Consider the following 20,668-nt stretch of genomic DNA (forward strand, 5'->3'; position numbering starts at 1 on the left):
ACTTTGTTGATGGTACAAGATGAGAACAATTAGCTTAATCCCAACTGTAGCCATAGCAACAGTTGTTGAAAATCATTTTGAAGAGGTGGAGGAAAATTGGGACTAAGAGCCTGAGTACAAATTGAGGTTTGACTTCCAACAAGTCAATACGTGTAACTGTAAAATCTGCTCCACGTCCCCTTTAGCAGTGTGTGCGTGTGTGTGCGTGTGTGTGCGTGTGAGTGTGTGTGAGTGTGTGTGTGTGTGTGTGTGTGTGTGGGGGGGGGGGGGGCAGTTTGTTTTCCTGAGCTCACATTCTATAATTCAGCAGTCATGCATTCCACAGATTTGGAGCGTCTCAACCACTTGACGGTGTCCAATTCCCTCGTCCGCTGCCGAACCTGCCAGTGTTCACACAGCCTCCTGTGTGCCCGGCCCATCGCCATGGATACGATGAATGGATCTTCCTCCACAAACCTGCCTCTCCTCGTCTTGTCTGACCTCCGTCTGTGCTTCTGTGTGTTCCTTTTCCCAGTCAGATGTGTTTCTGCCCCCTCGACGGAGCGTCGCTCATCGCCTGACTCCAGATTCCATCCAGGTTCCAACATCCCTCCCGTTATTTAACGTTCAAGGCTTTTCCATAACTCAGCAGCAACATTTCACCTCGGATCTGTAGCTTGTGCTTCAATGTTAAATTTGATGTCTGTGAAAACTTCAGTTCACGTCCAACTTTGGATCCAGAGAAGAACCAGATGGATGAGATCAAAGGACAGATCAAAGCACAAGATGCCAAAGTGTGGAAGGTCGGAGCGCCTTCACTGTCTCATTGCCAGCGTTCTCCTCACCCTCCCCAACATTACAACAACCTTGCTATATTTCTGGGGATCAGCAGGATAGGTTTTCTTTTCCTTTTTTATGTCCTCCGTCCATGCCCATCCATTATAGATGTTATAGGATTAAGTCTCAGTTGCCACGTGTTTCCTAATTTCCCAGAATGCACTCTGCTGCAGATGTTCCCTGTGGAACTTCTAAAACCAGCCTTGTTCCTGTGAAAGGGAACCTCTGCTGCTCCTGGAGGGTCTCCTGGTGGAGCCCCAGCTCAACCATCATTTCCTCTTTTCTTCCACTATTTCTCCATTCATTCGTGTGTGTGTGTGGTGTGTGTGTGTGTGTGTGTGTGTGTGTTGTGTGTGTGTGTGTGTGTGTGTGTGTGTGTGTGTGTGTGTGTGTTTATGTGTGAACGTGACTTTTAATCCTCCGTTGACTTTTCACCTAATTGCATCAACTAATTGATTAGGGAATAATTGATTAGGTCTATTGGGGGAGGCTGATGAAGGATCTCCATCCAGGTTCCTTCAGCACTGGGATCCAACTGGACTCTCATCTTTCAGGAGTTTTTTGTACTGGTTCAGACGGGACATCTGGGTCAGGGCAGTCCTTCCATTCTGGGCCTCCCTGATATCAGCAAACATTCCCGTCTTCCTCCAGGTCCTATTTTATAAAGACCAGATGGTTCAGCTGTTCTTGTGAGGTCTCTGCAGGGTCCGACTGGGCTGTGCGACTAATGTAAACAGGACAACATCTCCTGAGTCTCGCTGCACCAGAGGATCCGACACGAGGCCTCCGGTTCCACAGCAGCGTCCCCTCCAGCAGGTGACCTCTGAGGAATGTTTCCTGTCTTTCACACATGTTTTGGCAGATCTCAGTACTTTGTGTCAGACGCCCCAAATGGAAATTCCAGAGACGAATCTGGAACCAGCAGCACCAGGACAGTACTCCACCACCGGTGCACGTGGACGATTACTTAATCAACAACAATAATGACCAAAACCCTCTTCAGAGTCAGACCGGAAGGTGGTGAAGGTTTGCCAGGGTTTAGTTTGTAGCGGAGGAGGCGTGATGCGGTGTCCCCCCGTGTCCTCCTCCGCTGGCTCCGCCCTCGCTCTGCGCTGCTCACCGCGTTCTCCAGCCGCGCTCGGCGCACTCTCCCCGGACACGGACTCTGCACCTGCCGGCCTGGACCATGAGCTGCTGAGCTCATCCGGATCGCAGCCAAAGAGTTTTTGACTTTCGAACCGCTCACCAGGACGCCAGGATGGACGCCAACCACGTTTGCTTCCTCGCCGCGACTCTCTTGTTAATCCATCTGCATCAAGGTAATCCGACTAGAACTGCCGGTACAGGCGGATTACATCTAGATTTAAAAAGCTTTCATAAAGAAACGAGTTAGAAATATATTTGAATAGCGACATGTCAAAGAAAAAGTCAATATCAAATAACGAAAATGTGGGGTTTTTTTTATTTCAACATTTATTTCCTAATCAATCAATTAGTCGATCAGGTGAAAAGTCAGGAGAGGATTAAAAGTCATGGCTGGCACACACACGCACACATGCACACAAGTTGGGGGTTATGTTGGTTTTAATGTCCCTTAAAATTGAATTATCTGTCCAACTTTGAGTTTAGTTTGGTCCTGGTCGGTTTCACATGTTTTTCCTTAATAAGGTTGATTAAACTGCGCTTTGATCATTTCCAACATTCTTTATCCAAAAATAGGACAAATTAACAGCAATGGGACATTTTTCATCAGGCTGCATCAACTGTGAGTTTTGATCCTTTGGTTATTAAGAGGAAACTGTTTCGGTAATCCCACCTGCGTTTAGTGCCCCCTACTGGCAGAACTGAGCCTGCCAGTTCTCCCACTTTCACCAGTCCAAAACCCACATGTGTCCAAAAAGAGAGAAGATCCAAACATTTTCATGACTAAAACTGCGTTATTTTCCTTCTGCTCCTCCTCCTCTTCCTCTCTTAGGCCTCTTTATTAGACCACACCCAGTACAGGACCAGTACAGTCCAGTACAGGACCAGTACAGTCCAGTACAAGACCAGTACAGGACCAGTACAGTCCAGTACAGGACCAGTTCAGGACCAGTACAGGACCAGTTCAGGACTACTAAGCACATTCAAACTGTTGGTGAAAAGTATCTGCATGTTGTGATTGCAGAAGTTCGGAAATTTGCGATCTCTTTTCGCGGCTAATCCGTCTGAGCTAACAGGAGCCATTCTTCATTTTATGTCGTCCAGTCCCAGTCTCACATCTGAAGACTATTAGCGCTCGCGCTGAAGACAACATCACATTATCTTTCCCCAAACAACCCCAAATAAAAGCTAATAGCCTGTGGAATTACAGGAACGGCTCACTGGGCTGGAAATGTGGCTACAAACATGCCTGTTTTCTCGATCTCATCCTCTTCTTTAAACAACAGACATCAAAGCACTTCGTCCCCTGGAGATCAAAGCAACCACGCCTGCACCTCATGAAACCTTAAGAAGCATCACCTCATTTTTCTGACCTAACTGAGCAGCGCTGTCAGTTATTAAATATCCTTGTTTCCAACCATTTTTTGGCTTTTCCCCCTGTGTCACAAAGTCTTTAAAAGATGAAATTGTGATCCAACAGTGATGAATCCACTTTCTCGCCGCTCTTTTCACGGCTCTGAATTTGCATAACTGTATGTGACAGACTGCCAGCTAGCTGTGGGAGGTATTAGCTAGCTCGGACCTTCGTTGGCTAGCAGGGACGGAATGTGCTTGTAAGCTTCCAAGCTGAAGTATTGAAAAAACCTTTAAGGGAATTATTATTGAGAAAGTTTTCTGAGCTGTCTGTGATGTCCCCCAGTCCCAGAGAGCCCTAGCTTGGCTGCTGAGGCGCTGAAATTCAACAAACCCCACCGGAATCTGAGAAATGATTGAAAAGGGTTCTTGAACGGCGATTTGAGCCTGCTCAGATTTACTCCTTGTTTGTATGGTGAAACTCTTCATCGTCCCCAGTTTGGTTTGACCAGTTTCCCGCTCCTCCTCATCGGGGCGATGGTTAGCGCTACAGTTTGGGATTAGCATAAGCACGAGAATTCCGGCTGGATCTGGTCTGCTGCTGTGAAAAAAAAGAATTAAAAACAAACTCCAGCTCGGATTAATGTGTTTTTGAGTTGGAGCGCCACCGAGATGCTCAGGACGTCACAGGGAACTCAAACAACCAACAAAAGTAGAGTTTGAGGAAACGGTCCTCCTGTTCTGGATCCCATCAGGACCAGGCAGGGCCGTTGGGATGTGGGCGTGGCCAAGCGCGTGACCTGTGACATGCTGAAGGTGAACTTCTCCGTTCTGTCACGCTCCCGATGTGTTTGTCTTGTCCTGCGCTGACGTCTCGACCAACTACACAAGAACTGGACCCACAAATCAGAACTGGACCCGGTCAGGATCCTAAATCCTGTCGTGACGGTAACATGAGCGGGCCTCCGGGGTTAATGTGCGTGTTGGGAAAACACACGTGAGGGAGGCAGGATTCTGCAGAACCCCCGACCGGAGCGACTCCCTGATCCAGGTCCTGACCGCACAGGAATTAATTATCGATTATTTTAGGTTAACATTTAGCAGATGACTCTTCTGGCGGTGACCTTCTCCCTCAGAGGTCAGCAGAAGATCTCACGGAACAGTCTGGATCTACCTGCTCGCTGACACGGACCAACCCAAACAGCAGCTCAGCGTTCCTCAACTGGTCCAGGACAACCGATCAGGCCTGAGCCGGAGTCTCCAAACATCTCTTCTTTGGCTCTTCTGGCACCCAGAGTCACCTCCATCGTGTGTGTGTGTGTGTGTGTGTGTGGTGTGTGTGTGTGTGTGTGTGTGTGTGTGTGTGTGTGTGTGTGTGTGTGCGTGTGTGTGTGTGTACGTATCAACATAAAGCAAATCCAAGGAATTCTGGGAGTCAAGAAGTTGGAATATTGCCGTAAAAACCTGTTTTTGGCATCTGAGCGGTCCATTTTGTGCCAAGTTCTCTGTGGTGTGTTTCAGTTTGGGTCTGATATTTTTCACTCTCATCTCTGGACGCTCTGGACTCGCCTGTCTGTGGATTATGGATGTTCATACCTCCTGTCCCCCCGTGAACACCGGAGCACCACAGGGTTGTGTGTCGAGCTCCATCCACATTCACACCTCCGACTCGGTCTCAAACATTCGTACATGAGCCGTCCCCTTCTGGGACCAGCTTGATTACACTCGTAAGAATTTCCTCAGGAGGAGGACTCCCTTCAACATCTGGGCCTGCTGTCAGTGAGATGATGTTTGTTCTCCTGAGGGACCTCCTTCCAGACCTGCAGCAGGACGTCAGTCATCACCTGGTCATGCATCATAGTCCCAGTTGTGGATGTCAGGCACTCGGGGAGTCTGTGTCCTACAAAGGTCACAGGTCAGATCCAGCCTGGGACCGTCAACCTTCTCTAGTGGATCAGTTCTCCAGGCCAGATGAACAATTATCGTACATGATTGATCCCGAACAGCTGAGCTCTTCGCGGTCTCGTCGCCTCCAAACACAGAAGCAACCTGTCAAACGTTGTTTGAGGGTCCACAATGCTCTCCTGGCTTCAGCTTTGACAAATGCTTCCACGAGTGAATTTCCAGGATCACATCAGAGGAGTCGTGTTGCGTTAGTTCCACGGGTGAAGCGTTAAGATCTCACTCATATTCATGCGTGTTCAGCTGTGGCACGTTAGCATGGTTGTTCAGCTGTGGCGCATTAGCATGGTTGTTTAGCTGTGGCGCATTAGCATGGTTGTTTAGCTGTGGCGCGTTAGCATGGTTGTTCAGCTGTGGCGCGTTAGCATGGTTGTTCAGCTGTGGCGCGTTAGCATGGTTGTTCAGCTGTGGCGCGTTAGCATGGTTGTTCAGCCATCCACAGGTTCGGCTGAAGCACGTGAGGTCAAAAACCAGGTTCAGATCAGGAAGTCACCAGACTGCATGAATCGCAGCACCAACGCTGCCCCCTGGTGGTGGTTGCAGTTTGCCTCCCAGGCTTCGCCCCTTTGGCGTGTTTTTATTGTTTTAAATAAATGTTTCTTCTTCTGTCTCCAGCCCCCTGCGTCTCCATTATGAGTCCCACAGCGAGGGATGACCGACCAGAGCTGGCCCACGTGGGCCAGCGGCGAGAGAAGCGCTGCTCCTGTGAAAACCAGAAGGACAAAGAGTGTATTTTCTTCTGCCACATCGGCATCGTCTGGGTCAACACGCCGAGGTTTGTCCCCCCCCAAAAACCTGCGTTTACAGGAAAAAGCACGAACGAGAAATAGAGCGAAAAGCTTATCTTTGATTTTCTGTGATTCAGGACTTCCTGCTTGCACCTTCATTCACAATGGAGGAGCCCAGTTAGCATACCCGGGTTTTAACTGGGTTTGGGTTATTTTGGTTTGTGGTGGCGCTAATAAGAAAGAGCACCTTTCCTAACGAGGGGTAATTTCTGCCACCTTTGCTGCAAATTCCTCTTTTAACCCTTTAAAAAAGCCAGAATGACTGTGGTTCCCCACAGAATCTGAGTCTAGTTCTGCTGGATCCAACCAGGAAGACGAACCCACGTGAACTTCTGTTATTAAATATTCACCAGGACCAAAATCTGTTCCTGAACACCTCGTCAACGTTTCTTCATGATCACAGATATTTCTGCTAAATCTGGAAACTTGGGGGTGATTCTGAAATTGATTCCAGGCATGAACTAAAAATATCTCCTGTGGTTCTGGAAGTGTCTCACCTACCTCCAGATTGTTGGTTTAGTCTAAAGTTAGCAGTCTGGTCCTGCCTCCATCGTAAAAACTGCTTCCCGCCATCAGCACCAACCGCAGCAACAACGCAGCGGGTGCCTAAATGCTGTGGGTTCCTGAACGCGTCTGGTCCCTCGTACACTGTGGGTTCCTGAACGCATCATGCCCCTCGTAGGCTGTGGGTTCCTGAACGCATCATGCCCCTCGTAGGCTGTGGGTTCTTGAACGCATAAGGCCCCTGGTACACTGTGGGTTCCTGAACGCATCAGGTCCCTCGTACGCTGTGGGTTCCTGAACGCATCAGACCCCTCGTACGCTGTGGGTTCCTGAACGCATCAGGCCCCAAATGATATGGGTTCCTGAACGCATCAGACCCCTCGTACGCTGTGGGTTCCTGAACGCATCAGGCCCCAAATGATATGGGTTCCTGAACGCATCAGGCCCCTGTATGCTGTGGGACCCCCTGAATGCTGAAAGCGTTCACAATAAAATCTGAACAACTGAAAGTATTTTATCGGTCAGAAATCAAACTTCTGAATTAAAATGTATTTTAATGCAAATATAATAACAACTGCTGCCTGCTGGTGTCACAGTGGTCAGATTTTATCAGCAGATAAGTTCCAGATGTTTCACCTTTCAGTGAGGTCTTTAAACAATTCATCACGTTAAGCCGAGACAAAGTCAACACGGGGCTCTGACAGTGGCCCCTGGGGGCCCGTTACTTTGAAATGTGCCTTAAAAAAGATCCTTCACCGAAAAACTGTCGACTTCTGAAATCTAAAAACCCTGATTTCAAACATTCCTGTGTTCAGCCACTTGGTTCCTTATGGCTTTGGTTCGGTCCGACTCAGGAGGAACCTCAGCCGCTGCCTGTGCACACAGACCGAGGACGCCAAGTGTTTGAGCTTCTGCTCCTTCCAGTCAGAGTGAGGACATGCGCACGCACACACACACACACACACACACACACACACACACACACACACACACACACACACACACACACACACACACTTACCTGAGGACGACAGACTATTGTCCTATGTTTTATTGGGTTATTCTCATTTGTAATTTAGTATTTTATCTTTATAGTTTGTTTTTATTGTGCCTATTTTACTGGAAAGCACTTTGGACACCTTAAAATTGTGCTTTATTAATAAAGTTTAAACATTGGTCAATCAAACTGGATCAAACCGGATCCGATTCTTTTTCTTCTCAGTGGAGAAAACGATGCGGTGAAGAAGAGGACGGCCGACAGGTGGAAGAGGAGGTACCGAGGTGCATTCTGGGAAAAGGGAGCTGGGACAAGCTGAAAGTGAGGAGCTGAGGCCGAGGGAGAGGAGCAACGTGTAGGGCCATGATGGACGGTGTTCACCTGAGGATGCAGCCCATCAGAGGCCTGGTCACAGCTTTTTGCTCTTTTAATTCCAGAATGTTCCAGTTCACTGTCGCTCAGCTCAGAACCGAAGATGCTGGGCCACATTTGAGTCACTAAACAAAAGAAAACCTCTGAAGCTGTAACTCCACAACAGACGAGAACAAATGTGACGTGAGATGAGTTTACCTCAGACAAGCAGACAGTTAATGCTTCAAACTGAAGTTTAGCTCCACAGCATTAAAAAGACCTTTAGCACTGTCCTTTATCTGCTACAAACAAAAGATTTTAGAACTTATTTGATGCTCCACCATCTAATCTGAGACCTAAACAAAGAAGGGAGCTGCATCCCCGCTTCCTCTGCAGAACGGAAGCTCAAGCTTGTTGGGTTGATGAAGATGATGACGATCAACATGTCGATCCATAAAAGCAGATCTTTATTTCCTCCAGAAAAGTTTGGGTGGAACAAAAATCTCAGTTTGGCCACGAAAAGCAATTTACTCGCAAAAGTAATGACGAATCTAAGATATTATTTTAACTTTGACCTGCGCTGATGGAAAAATCACAGTTGTTCGCCAAAAGTGATCATTTATGTAAGTTTAAACTTTCCAGTTTAAACTTTCCAGTTTTAAAGTCTCATTGGATATATTTTGAATGTCTACAGCCCAGATCAGATGTGTCACGGTTTGGATCGTCTCATGCAGCAATAAATCCCCGTTTAGCTTGTTCACACCGCACTTCAGTTTCACTCACACAGATGTATAGCAACGTGTATTTTATTGTATTTATTTTATTAAATATTTTAATTACCCGAACAGCTCAGCGTGTGTTTTATTGCGTTATTGTTGGCTTAGTGTTTTATTTCACAACTTTAATTTTTATTTTGTTTCTCTTCTAGTCCAAGGTAGTTTTCTATGTCAACTGGACTGGGTTTCTTCTCTTGAAGACATTTCGCCTTCTATCCAGAAGGCTTCTTCAGTTCTGGATAGAAGGTGAAACGTCTTCAAGAGAAGAAACCCAGTCCAGTTGACATAGAAAACTACCTTGGATACAATGACCTGGATGATTGAGAATCTACACAGACTTCTCTTCAAGTCGTAACTGATGTCAAGATGAGCAATCATTTTCCAACACTGCCCCCTGGTGGAACAACTGCATTACCAGTTCATATCATTTAAAAAAAAAATTACTTTAATTCTTCTTTGTTCAATTTCTCCTGTACAGGTTCTAATGTTGTAACTTTATAAACTGTACATGTACTTGAATATTTATCTGTACTGTGAATACTAATGGTTAGACGTTAGTGAAGCTACAAAAACGTCAAAAGGATGAAGTTAAAGTAGATGGTCAGCAATCGCTTTAGAATTGTGATATAATCTAGATTACATTTTAAATACTATGTTTTCACAACTTTTTATAGCGACATCTATGGCGTATTACAAGTAACATTTCGCGCCAAACCAGCTCTTTCACATTTGCACTTCCGGGGCACAAACATGTATTTCCGGTATGAACTTCCCGTGTAAACAATGCGCCTAATTAGCGTTAGGATAAACACGCACGAACACATTGGTGTGCGGGGCTGTTCCACGTTGTAAACGCTGGTTTATAGCGATGGTAACAAATTAGTCCGAACACGCGAAACCTTTTCTCGTTATCCGAAGACGAAGCTGGAGTCTCGGAACCAGAGGGTAAAGAGTGTTTAGATTCCCTAAAGATCCAGACAGAGTTCTGCAAATAATAATGCTTGGATGGTCTATACAGGCAGTGTTTTTAACGTTATTTCAGCAGACAGTTATATAACAGGTATCTAATTCTCCATGACTCTTCCTGATGGATCATTGGTTGCTCAGGTGTTGCTGGCTGTGCAGAGGGAGATGGACAGAGGTGAATCCCAGTTTATCGGGGACTGCTTCTTGCCAGTGGACATCTCTGATGGTCAAGTCCGTCCTGATGCCACTCCTGTCATCAGGTTTGAGTCCACTGATGAAGAGGAGGACAATGATATCAAAGACGAAGAGGGCATGTCATCTGAACCAGAGGTTTGTGTTTTCCCACAAGTCTATCTTTGATAACAGGCGTCACACACATGGGTACTGTTCTCTGCTGAGAACCCAGAAATGTTCGGGCGAATGTCAGGGAGGAAAAAACAAGCCAAAGTGTTTTGTTTGTCTCCTTCAGGGTCTCAGCAAAGCCCCAAGAAAAGGGTAAGAAACAGCGCCACGTGGAAGACGTCCACGTCTGTCCTGCTAATCTGTGTTTTTAATCTCAGTTTTCCTCTGACTGACAGGACTACGATCAAGCGGTACTCCAGATCAAGTGAGAACATTAACAGTGGAGTCAGTTTCAGACGCGTCAGCATGCTTCAAATCTTCTTTTTATACCAAAGTGTTGCCTCATCGTTCACTCATGTGCTTGGATGTCACCGTTGGCCAATCACAAGCTCCCAATTCTCAATTTAGCTTTACTACACATTGTTGTGTCAAATATGCTGTGAAGGTTTTGCTGACTATAAAATCCAAACGCTAACTTGGTTGTCCAGAAATGTCTCTGCACCTGCTGACCCGCCGGTTCCTGCAGCTGATGCAGGAGGCCCCCGGTTGCTCTGTGGATCTCACCCACGTGACCACAAGGCTTCAGACCCACCGCCGAAGACTTTATGACATCACCAGTACGCTGTACGGCATTCAGGTCATCGAGAAAGAGTCCAAAAACAGGGTCCGCTGGATGTACGTCAGGGAAAAGGGCGTTTCTGTGTGCATGTTGAGCCGCCTGTTACTTGTTCATTGTGTTAGCAGAGATGTTGGTTTGAAGCTGTTCTGATTCTCCTTCTTTTGCCTCCACAGAGGAAAACATCCAATCTCAGTGTTCCTCTCAAACAAGTGTACAGAGCTGCAAAGGCTAAAGCAGGTGGAGTCCACCTTAGATGGCCTCATCAAGCGTTGTGCCCAGCAGCTGTTTGACATGACGGATAACTTGAAATACTCCACATATCCTTGGGGACGCTTGTCATCCCTCTTCATTCATTGGAAGAGCAGGAAAATTTTCCTTTACCTTTTATTCACGTGGGCCTACGTGACCCATGAGGACATCAGGCTCCTCCAGACCTTCCAGGAACAGACAGTGATAGCGGTCAGAGCTCCAGAGGAAAGCAAACTGGAGATCCCAGTTCCAACTGAGGTACGCAGCCCCACGCAGGCCACGAGAGCCCAACACATGCCCCGCCCCTTCCTGTAGCCCCCCTCCATGTTCTCTTGCGTCTGGGGCGTATTGTCTACGCTAATACTTGCTACGCTTGCTAGCACATCGATATTTGCTTGATCTCCTTCTATATGAAGTGATTTTATATCAGTTGAATTTGTGATGGCGCTAATGGAGGAAGTGACATCATTCCTCTGATGCTGTGCTGCAGGACAGCGTTCAGGTCCACCTGACGGCGAATCGGCAACCCTTCATTGTCCTGACCTGTGAGCTGGGTTCAGGTCATGACGCAGACGGCAGCGCCTGCTTCTTGGATCTGGAGGAGAGTCGGATCAGGACAAAAATACAGTCAACAGGTGTGAAACTGCTACTCTGGTTATTTAGCAACACCTTGCTAACTAAGCTAAAGTCTGCAATTGCCACTTCCTCTGGTGTCATCTTGAGTCTGGAGGTGGGCAGGAGTCGCCCCACAGTTTCAGTCCCCTCCTCACCTGTTCACATCAGTCTACTTTAATCTGATCTGAAACTATCAGATAACAATTAAAAAGCCCTCACAAAGTTAGTTTGAACAACTGTTGCCGTGGTGACGACACAAATCATCGTCTCTGCTGACTTCATGAGGACGCCGTTTATAACACGTGTTAATAAATGTGTTATTTCCTAGATTCTCGCGGGTCTACGCAGGATATGTTGCCACTCCGCCACCAGGAGGCCCCGCACATCCTCACTTAGAATCAGCAAACTGCGTGAGCTGCTTTGCAGGTATGGATCACATGACTGAAACAATGCGCCACATCCTGTCAGGATGGTCCTATTGGGAGGGGGTGATCCGCTCTCTGCCAACCTCCGGGTCTCCGGGTGAATTGCTCGGCCTGATGGGAAATGCCCGCACGAGCCTTCGCAGTGAGGCATGGAGAAACTTGTCTCCATCTTCACATCTCACAGAGGGAGGATCTAATGCTCTAAATCAATCTTTATTTATATAGCATCTTATACAATCAAAATTGTTTCAAGGCGCTTTCCAGAATCCCAGGGCCTGACCCCAGACAAGCAACAGTGGCAAGGAAAAACTCCCCTTTAACAGAAGAAACCTTGAGCAGGACCAGGGTCAGGTAGGGGGACCTCCTGCTGATGGGGGGGCTGGGTAGAGAGAGAGGAGAGGGGGAGGACAGGTAGAGAGAGGAGAGGAGAGGAGGGGAGAGGAGAGGAGAGGGGAGGGGAGGGGAGGGGAGAGGGAGGGTAGAGGGAGAGGAGAAGTAGAGTGAAGGGGAGGTAGAGGAGAGGAGATGGGAGGAGAGGAAAGGAGGGGAGGGGAGGGGAGAGGAGGAGGAGATGGGAGGAGAGGAGAGGCACAGAGCACAGAAACACACACAAAAAATACGGTGTACAATCACTTCAGCGGGGCCGGAGGTCATTATGCAGCTCCGAGGGCGGCGATACCTGTAAATAAATAGGAGGGGGGGGGGAGAAGCAGAAAAAACTACACAAGAACTAGTCTGCTTGATGAGGAGAGAAGGAGAGGAGAGGAGAGGAAACCATGACCCAGTGGGGTGACAGAGGCCTGTCAGGTGATCATGTTTCTGGACCCCGGCAGCCTTGGCCTATAACAGCATAGCTAAGATGTGACCTAACGATTAGACAACTCCCTAAGTGTGATAATTTGTCTGTCTATGATAGTAACTGGAACTACAGAATTAGTGATAATAAGCTTTTTCAAAGAGGTAGGTTTTAAGTCTGATCTTAAAAGTAGCGATGGAGTCAGCCTCCCGTACCTGGACAGGGAGCTGGTTCCATAGCAGGGGGGCCTGGTAGCTAAATGCTCGGCCCCCCATTCTACTCCTGGAACTCTGGGAACCACAAGTAGACCAGCATTCTGAGAGCGGAGCGGTCTATTGGGCTGGTAAGGTGTCACTAGCTCCTCCAGGTAGGATGGAGCTAGGCCTCTGAGGACCTTGTAGGTCAAAAGAAGGGTTTTAAAAATTATTCTAAATTTAACGGGCAGCCAATGAAGAGACGCCAGTACAGGAGTTATGTGATCTCTTTTGTCAATACCTGTCAGAACTCTGGCTGCAGCATTTTGGATCAGCTGGAGGCTTCTTAAAGAGTTGTTTGGACACCCTGATAATAAAGAGTTACAGTAGTCCAGCCTGGAAGTAACAAATGCATGGACTAACCTTTCAGCATCATGCCGCACCAGTAGTTTCCTGATCTTTGTGATGTTCCTCAAGTGAAAAAAGGCACTTCTAGAGACTAATTTTGTGTGAGTTGAAGGAGAGATTTTGATCTAGATTCCCTTCCCTTCAACAGTTGGACTCGGACCTGATACAGCCATCAAAGCTCAGATCCAGACCACAGGATTTGGACACGTGGTCCTGATTGAGTTTGGGGAAATTCCATTTTTGCCCTGAAGCCCAGCATTTATTGGCTGAATGTAAAGGGTTGAAGAACTGATCCCTGAAGAATGCCATCTTACAGCCACAGGACTGGATCTGAAGCTTCAGATGATCACAGCACCAGTTGAAGCTACTGACCTGTGTTGAATCTTCTGACATTTGAGTCGTTCCCAGGTGGGGTTTTTATTCTGGCTCTGTGGTTTCTGTCTGACATTGGTTTGAATTAGATTAAAAGATGTTTTTTAAGGATGTAGCGAGCGTTTGTGTTCCTGCTGATGCCCAGAGAGCAGGAGCTGCCGCTCTGGCTCCGCTCAGAGGTGCCGCCGAGCCACACCTGCATTCACCAGCGCCTCCTCTGTGCCCGTTCATCCACCTGGCAGGTGTTTCATCTCCAGATGCAGATTAAGCCTGATGAGACACGTGCACGTGCGCAGAACAAACACTCAACCGTGCAGTTTTATCTGTGGAGGCCCTGCGGCTGCACGCTCTCAGATAATCCTGCACGTTCTGCCGGTTTCATCCCCCTTTTTGTTTAATCAGAGCATTTAAATTCCCTCTAAAAAATGATGATTTCTCCAAATGTGAAATTAGTCTTTTATTCAGCTCCATGAAAAACAAAAGGAGGAAAAGAGAAAAGTGCCACCCAAAGAAAACAGTTCCACTAGTCCCTTCCTGAAGGTTCCCTTCTGAAACTCCAAAGTCTTAAACCCAGCACACACAGTAACTTAACTGTATAATTTAAGGTCATTCGATAGTATATGGTTGTATAGATTCTATAGGCACTCAGAACCAATATAATGATGAGTTTCCCAGTGTGAGACGACTGGCAGCAGGACATCAGGTTATTCATGGTCTCCACCTTCAGCCCCTGGTTGGGCAGGAGACCCCCGTCCCCTTCAGACCACAGTACCCACCAGGGTTTTTGTTCAGGTACTGCTGGTGATAATCCTCAGCGTAGTAGAACGGTTTGGCTTCTGCGATCTCGGTGGTGATGGGTCCGAAACCGCTCTCTGACAGAACCTGAGGGGAGAACAAAGTTCCGTTTATCTCAGCATGAGCTCAAATGAGCTGAGCAAACCCGGAGCGGCTGCTTTGTCTCTGCTCGTATATTCAGACGAAGCTTTAGGCTGCTGCACATGTTCTGGCGCCGCCGTCCTTGTTTAGAAGCTATTAAAGTTTCATGCCGCTTTATTTACTGCCTGCGCGGCTTCAATATTGAATGCGCCATGTAATTTTTATGACTGCGGCTCTGCAGGAGACGACGACCCAGAACAGGATGTAAAGACTCAGTCTTTCATTCTTCTTGCCTGCAGTGATACAATATTTATCCGTGCACGTATTTTGTGTTTGTGGCTCGCAGTTGTCCTTCTGCGCCCTCACACTCCACTGCACTGCGGTTTCCAGCCACCAGAGGGCGCTGCTACGGCCAGACCGGCTTAACGTTCAGTTTTCCATCTCATACAGAAGCAAAAAGAAGCCAGCAGCTCTTCCTCCTCTGACGTGGTGTCCATGGTGCCCAGTTAAGCTCCCAGCATCCCCGGCGCTACAGCGATGTCCAGGAGTTATGGATGTGTGTTATTGTGACGTTATCACCATCTTAAATGCTGCCTTTGTAGGTTCTTAAGGGGAATTTAAAAATGTCTGCACACTAAATGGGGCGACGGTTCTGTTTAAAGGTGCCTTCCAGTAAAATTAAAGTGGTGCTGATGTTAATTCAACCCATTCAATCAAATGTGAATCCATCTTTTTAATTTAAGCTGCGTTTACCGGCTGTTTCAGCTGCAGTCATGAACGCCGCTGACAGGTTCAGTACAAACTGCACATTAAGGGCAGAGCAGCACCGTTGAGATCCACGCGCTACCGTCAGCCGTGGTTATTAATATAGCTGCTGCTGCTGCTGCTGCTGCTGCGAACACATCCCCCGTTTGAGTTGAAATACAAGAAAGCTTTGGTTTATTTATAGAAAGACGAAGAGACCGGAGGTGGTGCTGTGTAATTTCACACACTGATGCCTCCAACAGTTAGAGGGGTAATTGTTGCCAAACCATTTTAACTTCATTGACGTTGGCGCTCGAAACTCGTTAAAGGAAATGTCAGCAAACAAACCTGATGAGTCAGAGATGCTGTGTAAGAAAACACAAGAGCAACATAAAACAGCTAATATTAGAGCCTTAATGGGCAGTGGTCTCTCACTCACACACACACACACACACACACACACCTAACGTCCTGTGTCAACATCACAAGGACAAGAATCCGATCCACCAAGAATTTTAAACCGGCGTTTGGACCCATGTTATGACCCCAACGACTCTTTCATTAAAGGTCAGTAAACTGGTGAAATCCTTCCAGAACCACCTTCAAAACATCCCAGATAATAAATGCTCCATATTTCTCCCAGATTTCACCCCAAACGGCTGGTTTTCCAGCATCTCCTCGGTCTTCCAGAGTGGCCACGTTAGCAGCCTGCTAAAAATGCATAATTTACATCCTTTCATTTGCATGTCAGAGACGGAGATTTCTCATTTGAAATGCAAAATACCTTGACTGCACTGGTAAAGCAAAGAAATGTGAACAATGCTGATAAGCTGCCATGAGAGGAGAGGAAATATTTAAACAGGGAAGAAACTGACACGTTCAGAAATACTGGAGCCAATGGTTCCAGACAGCAGAGACAGGAAACAGTAGACAGACATGAATGTTTGAAAAGAATGTTTATCAGGAAGAAAAGATGCCAGAGAAATGAGCACTCTCTCTCACACACACACACACACACACGCGCACAGTGTTTTACCTCCACCTGCCATTTTGATGCAGTGCTCATCCTAATGATGGGCCGAAGGCAAAAGAAGAGTAGGGTGGAAACCACCGACACCAACAAGATAATGTTCTGTTGTACCTTAGACACACACACACGCGCACACACACACCCTGAAGATCACTCTCTGTGTGAACAACACAATCAAGCCAGGCAGCTCAGTGAAGCTCATCAATACTCTGACACCACCTTAATCTCTCTCTCTCATCACTTCACCTCTTTCTCATCTGCTTTTTTAACATATCAAATTTGTCTGGAATGGAAAGAAAAACATAAACAGCGCGTTGACGCGACAACAAAGAAAAGCTACAGAGGAAGGTAATAAGAGTTGGTCCCAGAGGACAACGTCACAGTCCAGGCTGATGGTGAAGACAGCTTGGTGTAAGATCATCCATCCATCATCCCACCCACCCACCCACACACACACACACACACACGCAGAACCAGAGAAACGGACTCCAGTGAACACACTGACAGTTGCAGTGTGAAGACGTTAGCAGTACCGGACAGCTAACGTGCAGGAACAGAAAACCTTGTCTCCACAGGAAGGTTTATGGGAGCAGGTTTACACACGTTAAAGCTTCAGCGCAAACTGTTAGAAATGTGAGGGGACGGACGTTTAATCTGAACACCAGTGAGGCCCAGTTTGCAACTAAAGCGATTTCAGCAGAGGACAGATTTAAGGCCCAGATGGTTTGGCATGGATTGTGTTTGCTATAGGCCAATGGCACACACACACACACTCACACACACTCACACAGATGGGAGAGGGTGGGGAGAGACAATCTGGTGAGAAAAAAAAGATGACGAAGGAAAGCAAACCTAGAAAGATTGAAGGAAAGATAAAGAGAAACAGTATCGACTGTATCTGTTGAGCAGAAAAACACAGATTAAAGAGGCGAAGAGCAAAAACACACACACACTCACACACACTCACACAGCTACATGTCATCATCTCTGGGAGCAGAGCAGCTGCTCTGGTCTCAGTCAGGAGGCTTTGCTGCATCTCTGAGGTATCGAACATCTCATCAGAAATATCAGTTTGGCCTCATTTAAATCGGTGAGGTGAGACGTTGATTGTTGTCTTCCTGCATCCCACCACCGGGGGGCGGCTCACAGCCAACCTTTGGTTGCCTTAGGTGCCTAATTATAAATATTCAGATGATGAATGAACAGTTTTCAGATCAAGGAGATAAAGATGCTTCCCAAGCTGATGGTGTAACTTTTTTAAAATGGCTGTGTTAAATTATTAATTTCTATGCATTCTAATATATTTAAAATGTATAAAACCAAATAAATGTTTGTTCTATCCGATCATTTGTTCCAGTTTGAGGCTGAAGAAACGATGGATGTGAAATAGAGAGAGCGAGAGAGAGACTTCAGGATTCTGATAACAGGAACAAATATTTGGACGGATAAGGAGGGACGAACAAAGGGAAAAAACTGGAAACTAGAGAATAAAAGAGAAACCTCGTTCTCAGTTTCTATGGTAACGGCTCTGTTGGTGGGTTGGTGGTGCAGACGTCTCAGCAGGCGAGAAGTGAGCAGAGCGAACGTATGAACGTTTGTTTGCACGTGTGGACTTTTAAACATATGGGCAGACTGAGCAAAAGAGGCATGCTGGGAAACGTAGTCAAAGAAGGGAGGAAGGAAAGGAGAGCACCTTCTGGTATTGATCTTTGGAGGCCAGAGCTTCCTCCAGCTGCTGCTGCGTGTAGGTGTAGATGGCGGAGCGATATGAGGTCCCCATATCGTTGCCCTGCCGCATCCCTGAACACACACACACACACACACACACAAACAAAGGCTTCAGTCTTTTGCTGGCAGGAGAACATCTACAGCTGACGATGCTTCCAAACACATTCTGCATCTCTGTTGGCAGAACTGTGGCTGCATTTTCAGCAAGTGTCCTGGTGTTTTTATTATCCGTGTCTGCTCGTCAGCCTGTCGGCCACCATGTTTGCTAAACTCAAAGATCTGAGAGCCAAAATCTGCATCTGTTAATCCTTCTCTCGGGAGCTTATCTGCTTTTGATCACAGCCTCGGTGCTTCTGCTCACGGCTGCGTTTCAGCTTCAGCTTACATTCACTCCTGTCTCTTCTTCCCACACTTGCCCCCCCACCTGCCAGCTGATGCACGGTGGATACATGCTAACGTCATTCACCAATCGTGTTTTATACCTCACTGTTTTGGTCCGATATCCTGTAAACGTAGATCTGATACTGAGGGGTCAGAGGTCATTGTGGAGCCCCCCTCTCCTCTATCAGTGCAGGCTGACCTCTGACCCCTCAGTTTGGGATCAACATCCTCAGGGTAGTGGACCAATAACATGGGAGGGCCGTACCTTGAGTCGGGTCGTGACTCTCCCAGAAAACCTTCAGCAGGTTGGCAAAGCTGATCTTGTCGGGGTAGAAGACGACTCTGACCACCTCCGTGTGTCCTGTCATGCCTGCAACATACAACATCTGTGGGTTCTCCTGTGTCCGCCGGCGGTGGGTTTGTCGGTGAACCCCGCGGCAGCCACAGAGCTCGTCTGGGCCGCCGAGCGTCGGGACCAGAACATTTTTCTTTTCAGCTTCAGTTTTAACCATGAATCCAAACATCCGTCCTCAGTCAGCAAACAGTCTGCAGCAGGCCTCAGTAATGAGCGTGACCCGTTCCTTCACCTCGACGTCTCCCTCTGTGACTTATTCCTTTTTTAATATAAATAGTTCTGGATTCTTACAGCAGATATTGCTGAGCGGAGCCAAAGCTGCGCTCGATATTAAACAAATGCCTCAGTGAGCCAATCTCAGAGGAATAAATTGATCCAGGACAGGACGAGGCATGAAGACGATGCTGGAGGCAGAACAGAGACATGAAGACCTGCGACGTGTCAGCCAGAAGAACCTACTCAGAGGAGACTGTAAAGCTTTATATTTCATCTTGGAGTTCCTCCATCTTGTGTTGTGTGGAACGTTTAGCAGCTTTAGCTTTAGCATTGTTCGGCTCGCTGTGATGGCGTCCCTGCTAATCTAGGATCTTTCAGAGATGTTAAACGGGCGGCGCTGCAGGTAGGACAGCATCACTTTGTGCTGACCAGCTGGAGGAATCACTGGGAGGTCTGGACACTCATCACACCCCATCACACCATCAGGGCCTGCTCCATAGTCTTACAACAATAGGACCTGGGGGAAATTATTCAATCTCTTTATTAGGTCTTGATTTTCCACACTGTACCGGCTCTCTGTGGGCAACACGCAGCCAATATTACCCTTTTTTTAAAGCAGAAAAAAAAGTCTTAATTTATCCCACCGTGCAGAAATCTGCAGCATCAAACTGGCCTCCGGTAAAACGCATCACTAAATCGGTGATTTAAATTAAACACAATCAGCAGCTGCATTGTAACAGTTGCAGTTTTATAGACCTGGGTGGATCCGCAGCGTGAGGTATGCATGTTGTTACTTGCTGGTACCGCTCATGATCAGTGAATGAATAAATGCTAACAGCTTAGCTGACTATGTTACTCAGAGAAACATTGTGGCTCTCCAGGACAAATGATTCTCTACCAGCCCTGGAACTGCTAATGAACTGCATCCCTCTCATTACATATGCATGAATTCAGCATATTTCAGGTAATAAATCATTAAGGAGGAGCAGAAGTGGTGTGTAGTGTTGGCCTCACTATCTCACTACTGACTTGGTTTTTATGCTGCTGCCATAATCCAGAGTTGGTACTGTTCTGATCAAAGGAAACTGAAACAGCGTATAAAGTTAAAGCCATATTCAACAACCAGTTTACCTTTGTAGCTACAGCACCTACCTGTACAGACTTCTTTGTAGGTGGGATTAGGTGTGTACCCTCCTGAGTAGCCCACCTGGGTGGAATAAACTCCCTTCTCTCTCCAGAGTTTCCTCTCTGCACCCCAGAAACAGCCCATACCTTCAGAAACCATGAGAAGACTGTTTTTATAATGCACACACTGACACCAATCCAGAGCTTTCAAACGCGCTGATGTGCACGGGCTGTGGCCGCAGCATGCAGAAGGCCCAAACATGCACAGGAGGGAGAGTCCAACGTACCAAACATGACCATCTCTGTTCCCTCTGGGAAAGGCGGAAGAGTCTTGTTGCCGTTCACGTCATGTTTGGCTGCGAGGGGATGACAAACGAGGAGGAGAATTTAAGATCTGCAGTCAGTCATGAGAGACGACCCCCGATAGATCAGCTCACAGTTGAGGGCAGTCAAAGCTTCCGTATTTAGCTCCAAACATGAGCTTAATCACCCTGACACCAGGTGTAGATGAAGACAAGTATGTGTGTGTGTGTGTGT

The 20,668-nt window shown here is 47.2% G+C and overlaps 3 protein-coding genes across 8 annotated transcripts in view; 2 read left to right on the forward strand and 1 right to left on the reverse strand.

Annotated features, from left to right (window-relative positions):
* Window positions 1-1,832: 1,832 nt before the first annotated feature.
* Window positions 1,833-8,759, forward strand: si:ch211-202p1.5 (uncharacterized protein LOC103909337 homolog). 2 transcript variants are annotated; one of them, XM_057017050.1, is made up of 5 exons: window positions 1,833-2,135; window positions 5,890-6,049; window positions 7,382-7,495; window positions 7,789-7,884; window positions 8,001-8,759. In XM_057017050.1, exons 1-4 carry the CDS (start codon window positions 2,075-2,077, stop codon window positions 7,880-7,882), a joined length of 429 nt encoding a protein of 142 aa, XP_056873030.1. In that variant the 5' UTR covers window positions 1,833-2,074; the 3' UTR covers window positions 7,883-7,884; window positions 8,001-8,759. The 2 variants fall into 2 exon arrangements, with proteins under 2 accessions (XP_056873030.1, XP_056873031.1); XM_057017051.1 differs by having other exon boundaries at window positions 1,834-2,135; window positions 7,789-7,918.
* Window positions 8,760-9,436: 677 nt separating this feature from the next.
* LOC130516175 (transcription factor E2F6-like) lies at window positions 9,437-15,270 on the forward strand. Of its 4 annotated transcripts, none has more exons than XR_008947382.1 (11): window positions 9,437-9,635; window positions 9,798-9,986; window positions 10,126-10,151; window positions 10,235-10,263; window positions 10,487-10,673; window positions 10,791-10,931; window positions 11,007-11,124; window positions 11,357-11,501; window positions 11,810-11,907; window positions 13,453-13,712; window positions 14,899-15,270. XR_008947382.1 is itself a non-coding variant. In XM_057017036.1 (10 exons), exons 2-9 carry the CDS (start codon window positions 9,822-9,824, stop codon window positions 11,875-11,877), a joined length of 879 nt encoding a protein of 292 aa, XP_056873016.1. In that variant the 5' UTR covers window positions 9,437-9,635; window positions 9,798-9,821; the 3' UTR covers window positions 11,878-11,907; window positions 15,003-15,270. The 4 variants fall into 4 exon arrangements, 2 of the variants coding, with proteins under 2 accessions (XP_056873016.1, XP_056873015.1); XR_008947381.1 differs by having other exon boundaries at window positions 15,003-15,270; XM_057017036.1 differs by lacking the exon at window positions 13,453-13,712 and having other exon boundaries at window positions 15,003-15,270.
* Window positions 14,119-20,668, reverse strand: part of msraa (methionine sulfoxide reductase Aa) — a 10,805-nt gene continuing 4,255 nt past the window's right edge. The window contains exons 2-6 of one of the 2 annotated variants that reach the window (XM_057017037.1): window positions 20,419-20,487; window positions 20,159-20,278; window positions 18,701-18,805; window positions 18,020-18,126; window positions 14,119-14,558 (exon numbers count right to left, since the gene is read on the reverse strand). In XM_057017037.1, coding sequence (XP_056873017.1) covers window positions 14,400-14,558; window positions 18,020-18,126; window positions 18,701-18,805; window positions 20,159-20,278; window positions 20,419-20,487 — 560 coding nt within the window. In that variant the 3' untranslated portion in view covers window positions 14,119-14,399. The remainder of the gene's footprint in view (window positions 14,559-18,019; window positions 18,127-18,700; window positions 18,806-20,158; window positions 20,279-20,418; window positions 20,488-20,668) is intronic. The other variant, XM_057017038.1, reaches the window with a different exon arrangement.

The sequence above is a fragment of the Takifugu flavidus genome, chromosome 19 (genome assembly GCF_003711565.1).
Source record: "Takifugu flavidus isolate HTHZ2018 chromosome 19, ASM371156v2, whole genome shotgun sequence".
Lineage (NCBI taxonomy): Eukaryota > Metazoa > Chordata > Actinopteri > Tetraodontiformes > Tetraodontidae > Takifugu > Takifugu flavidus.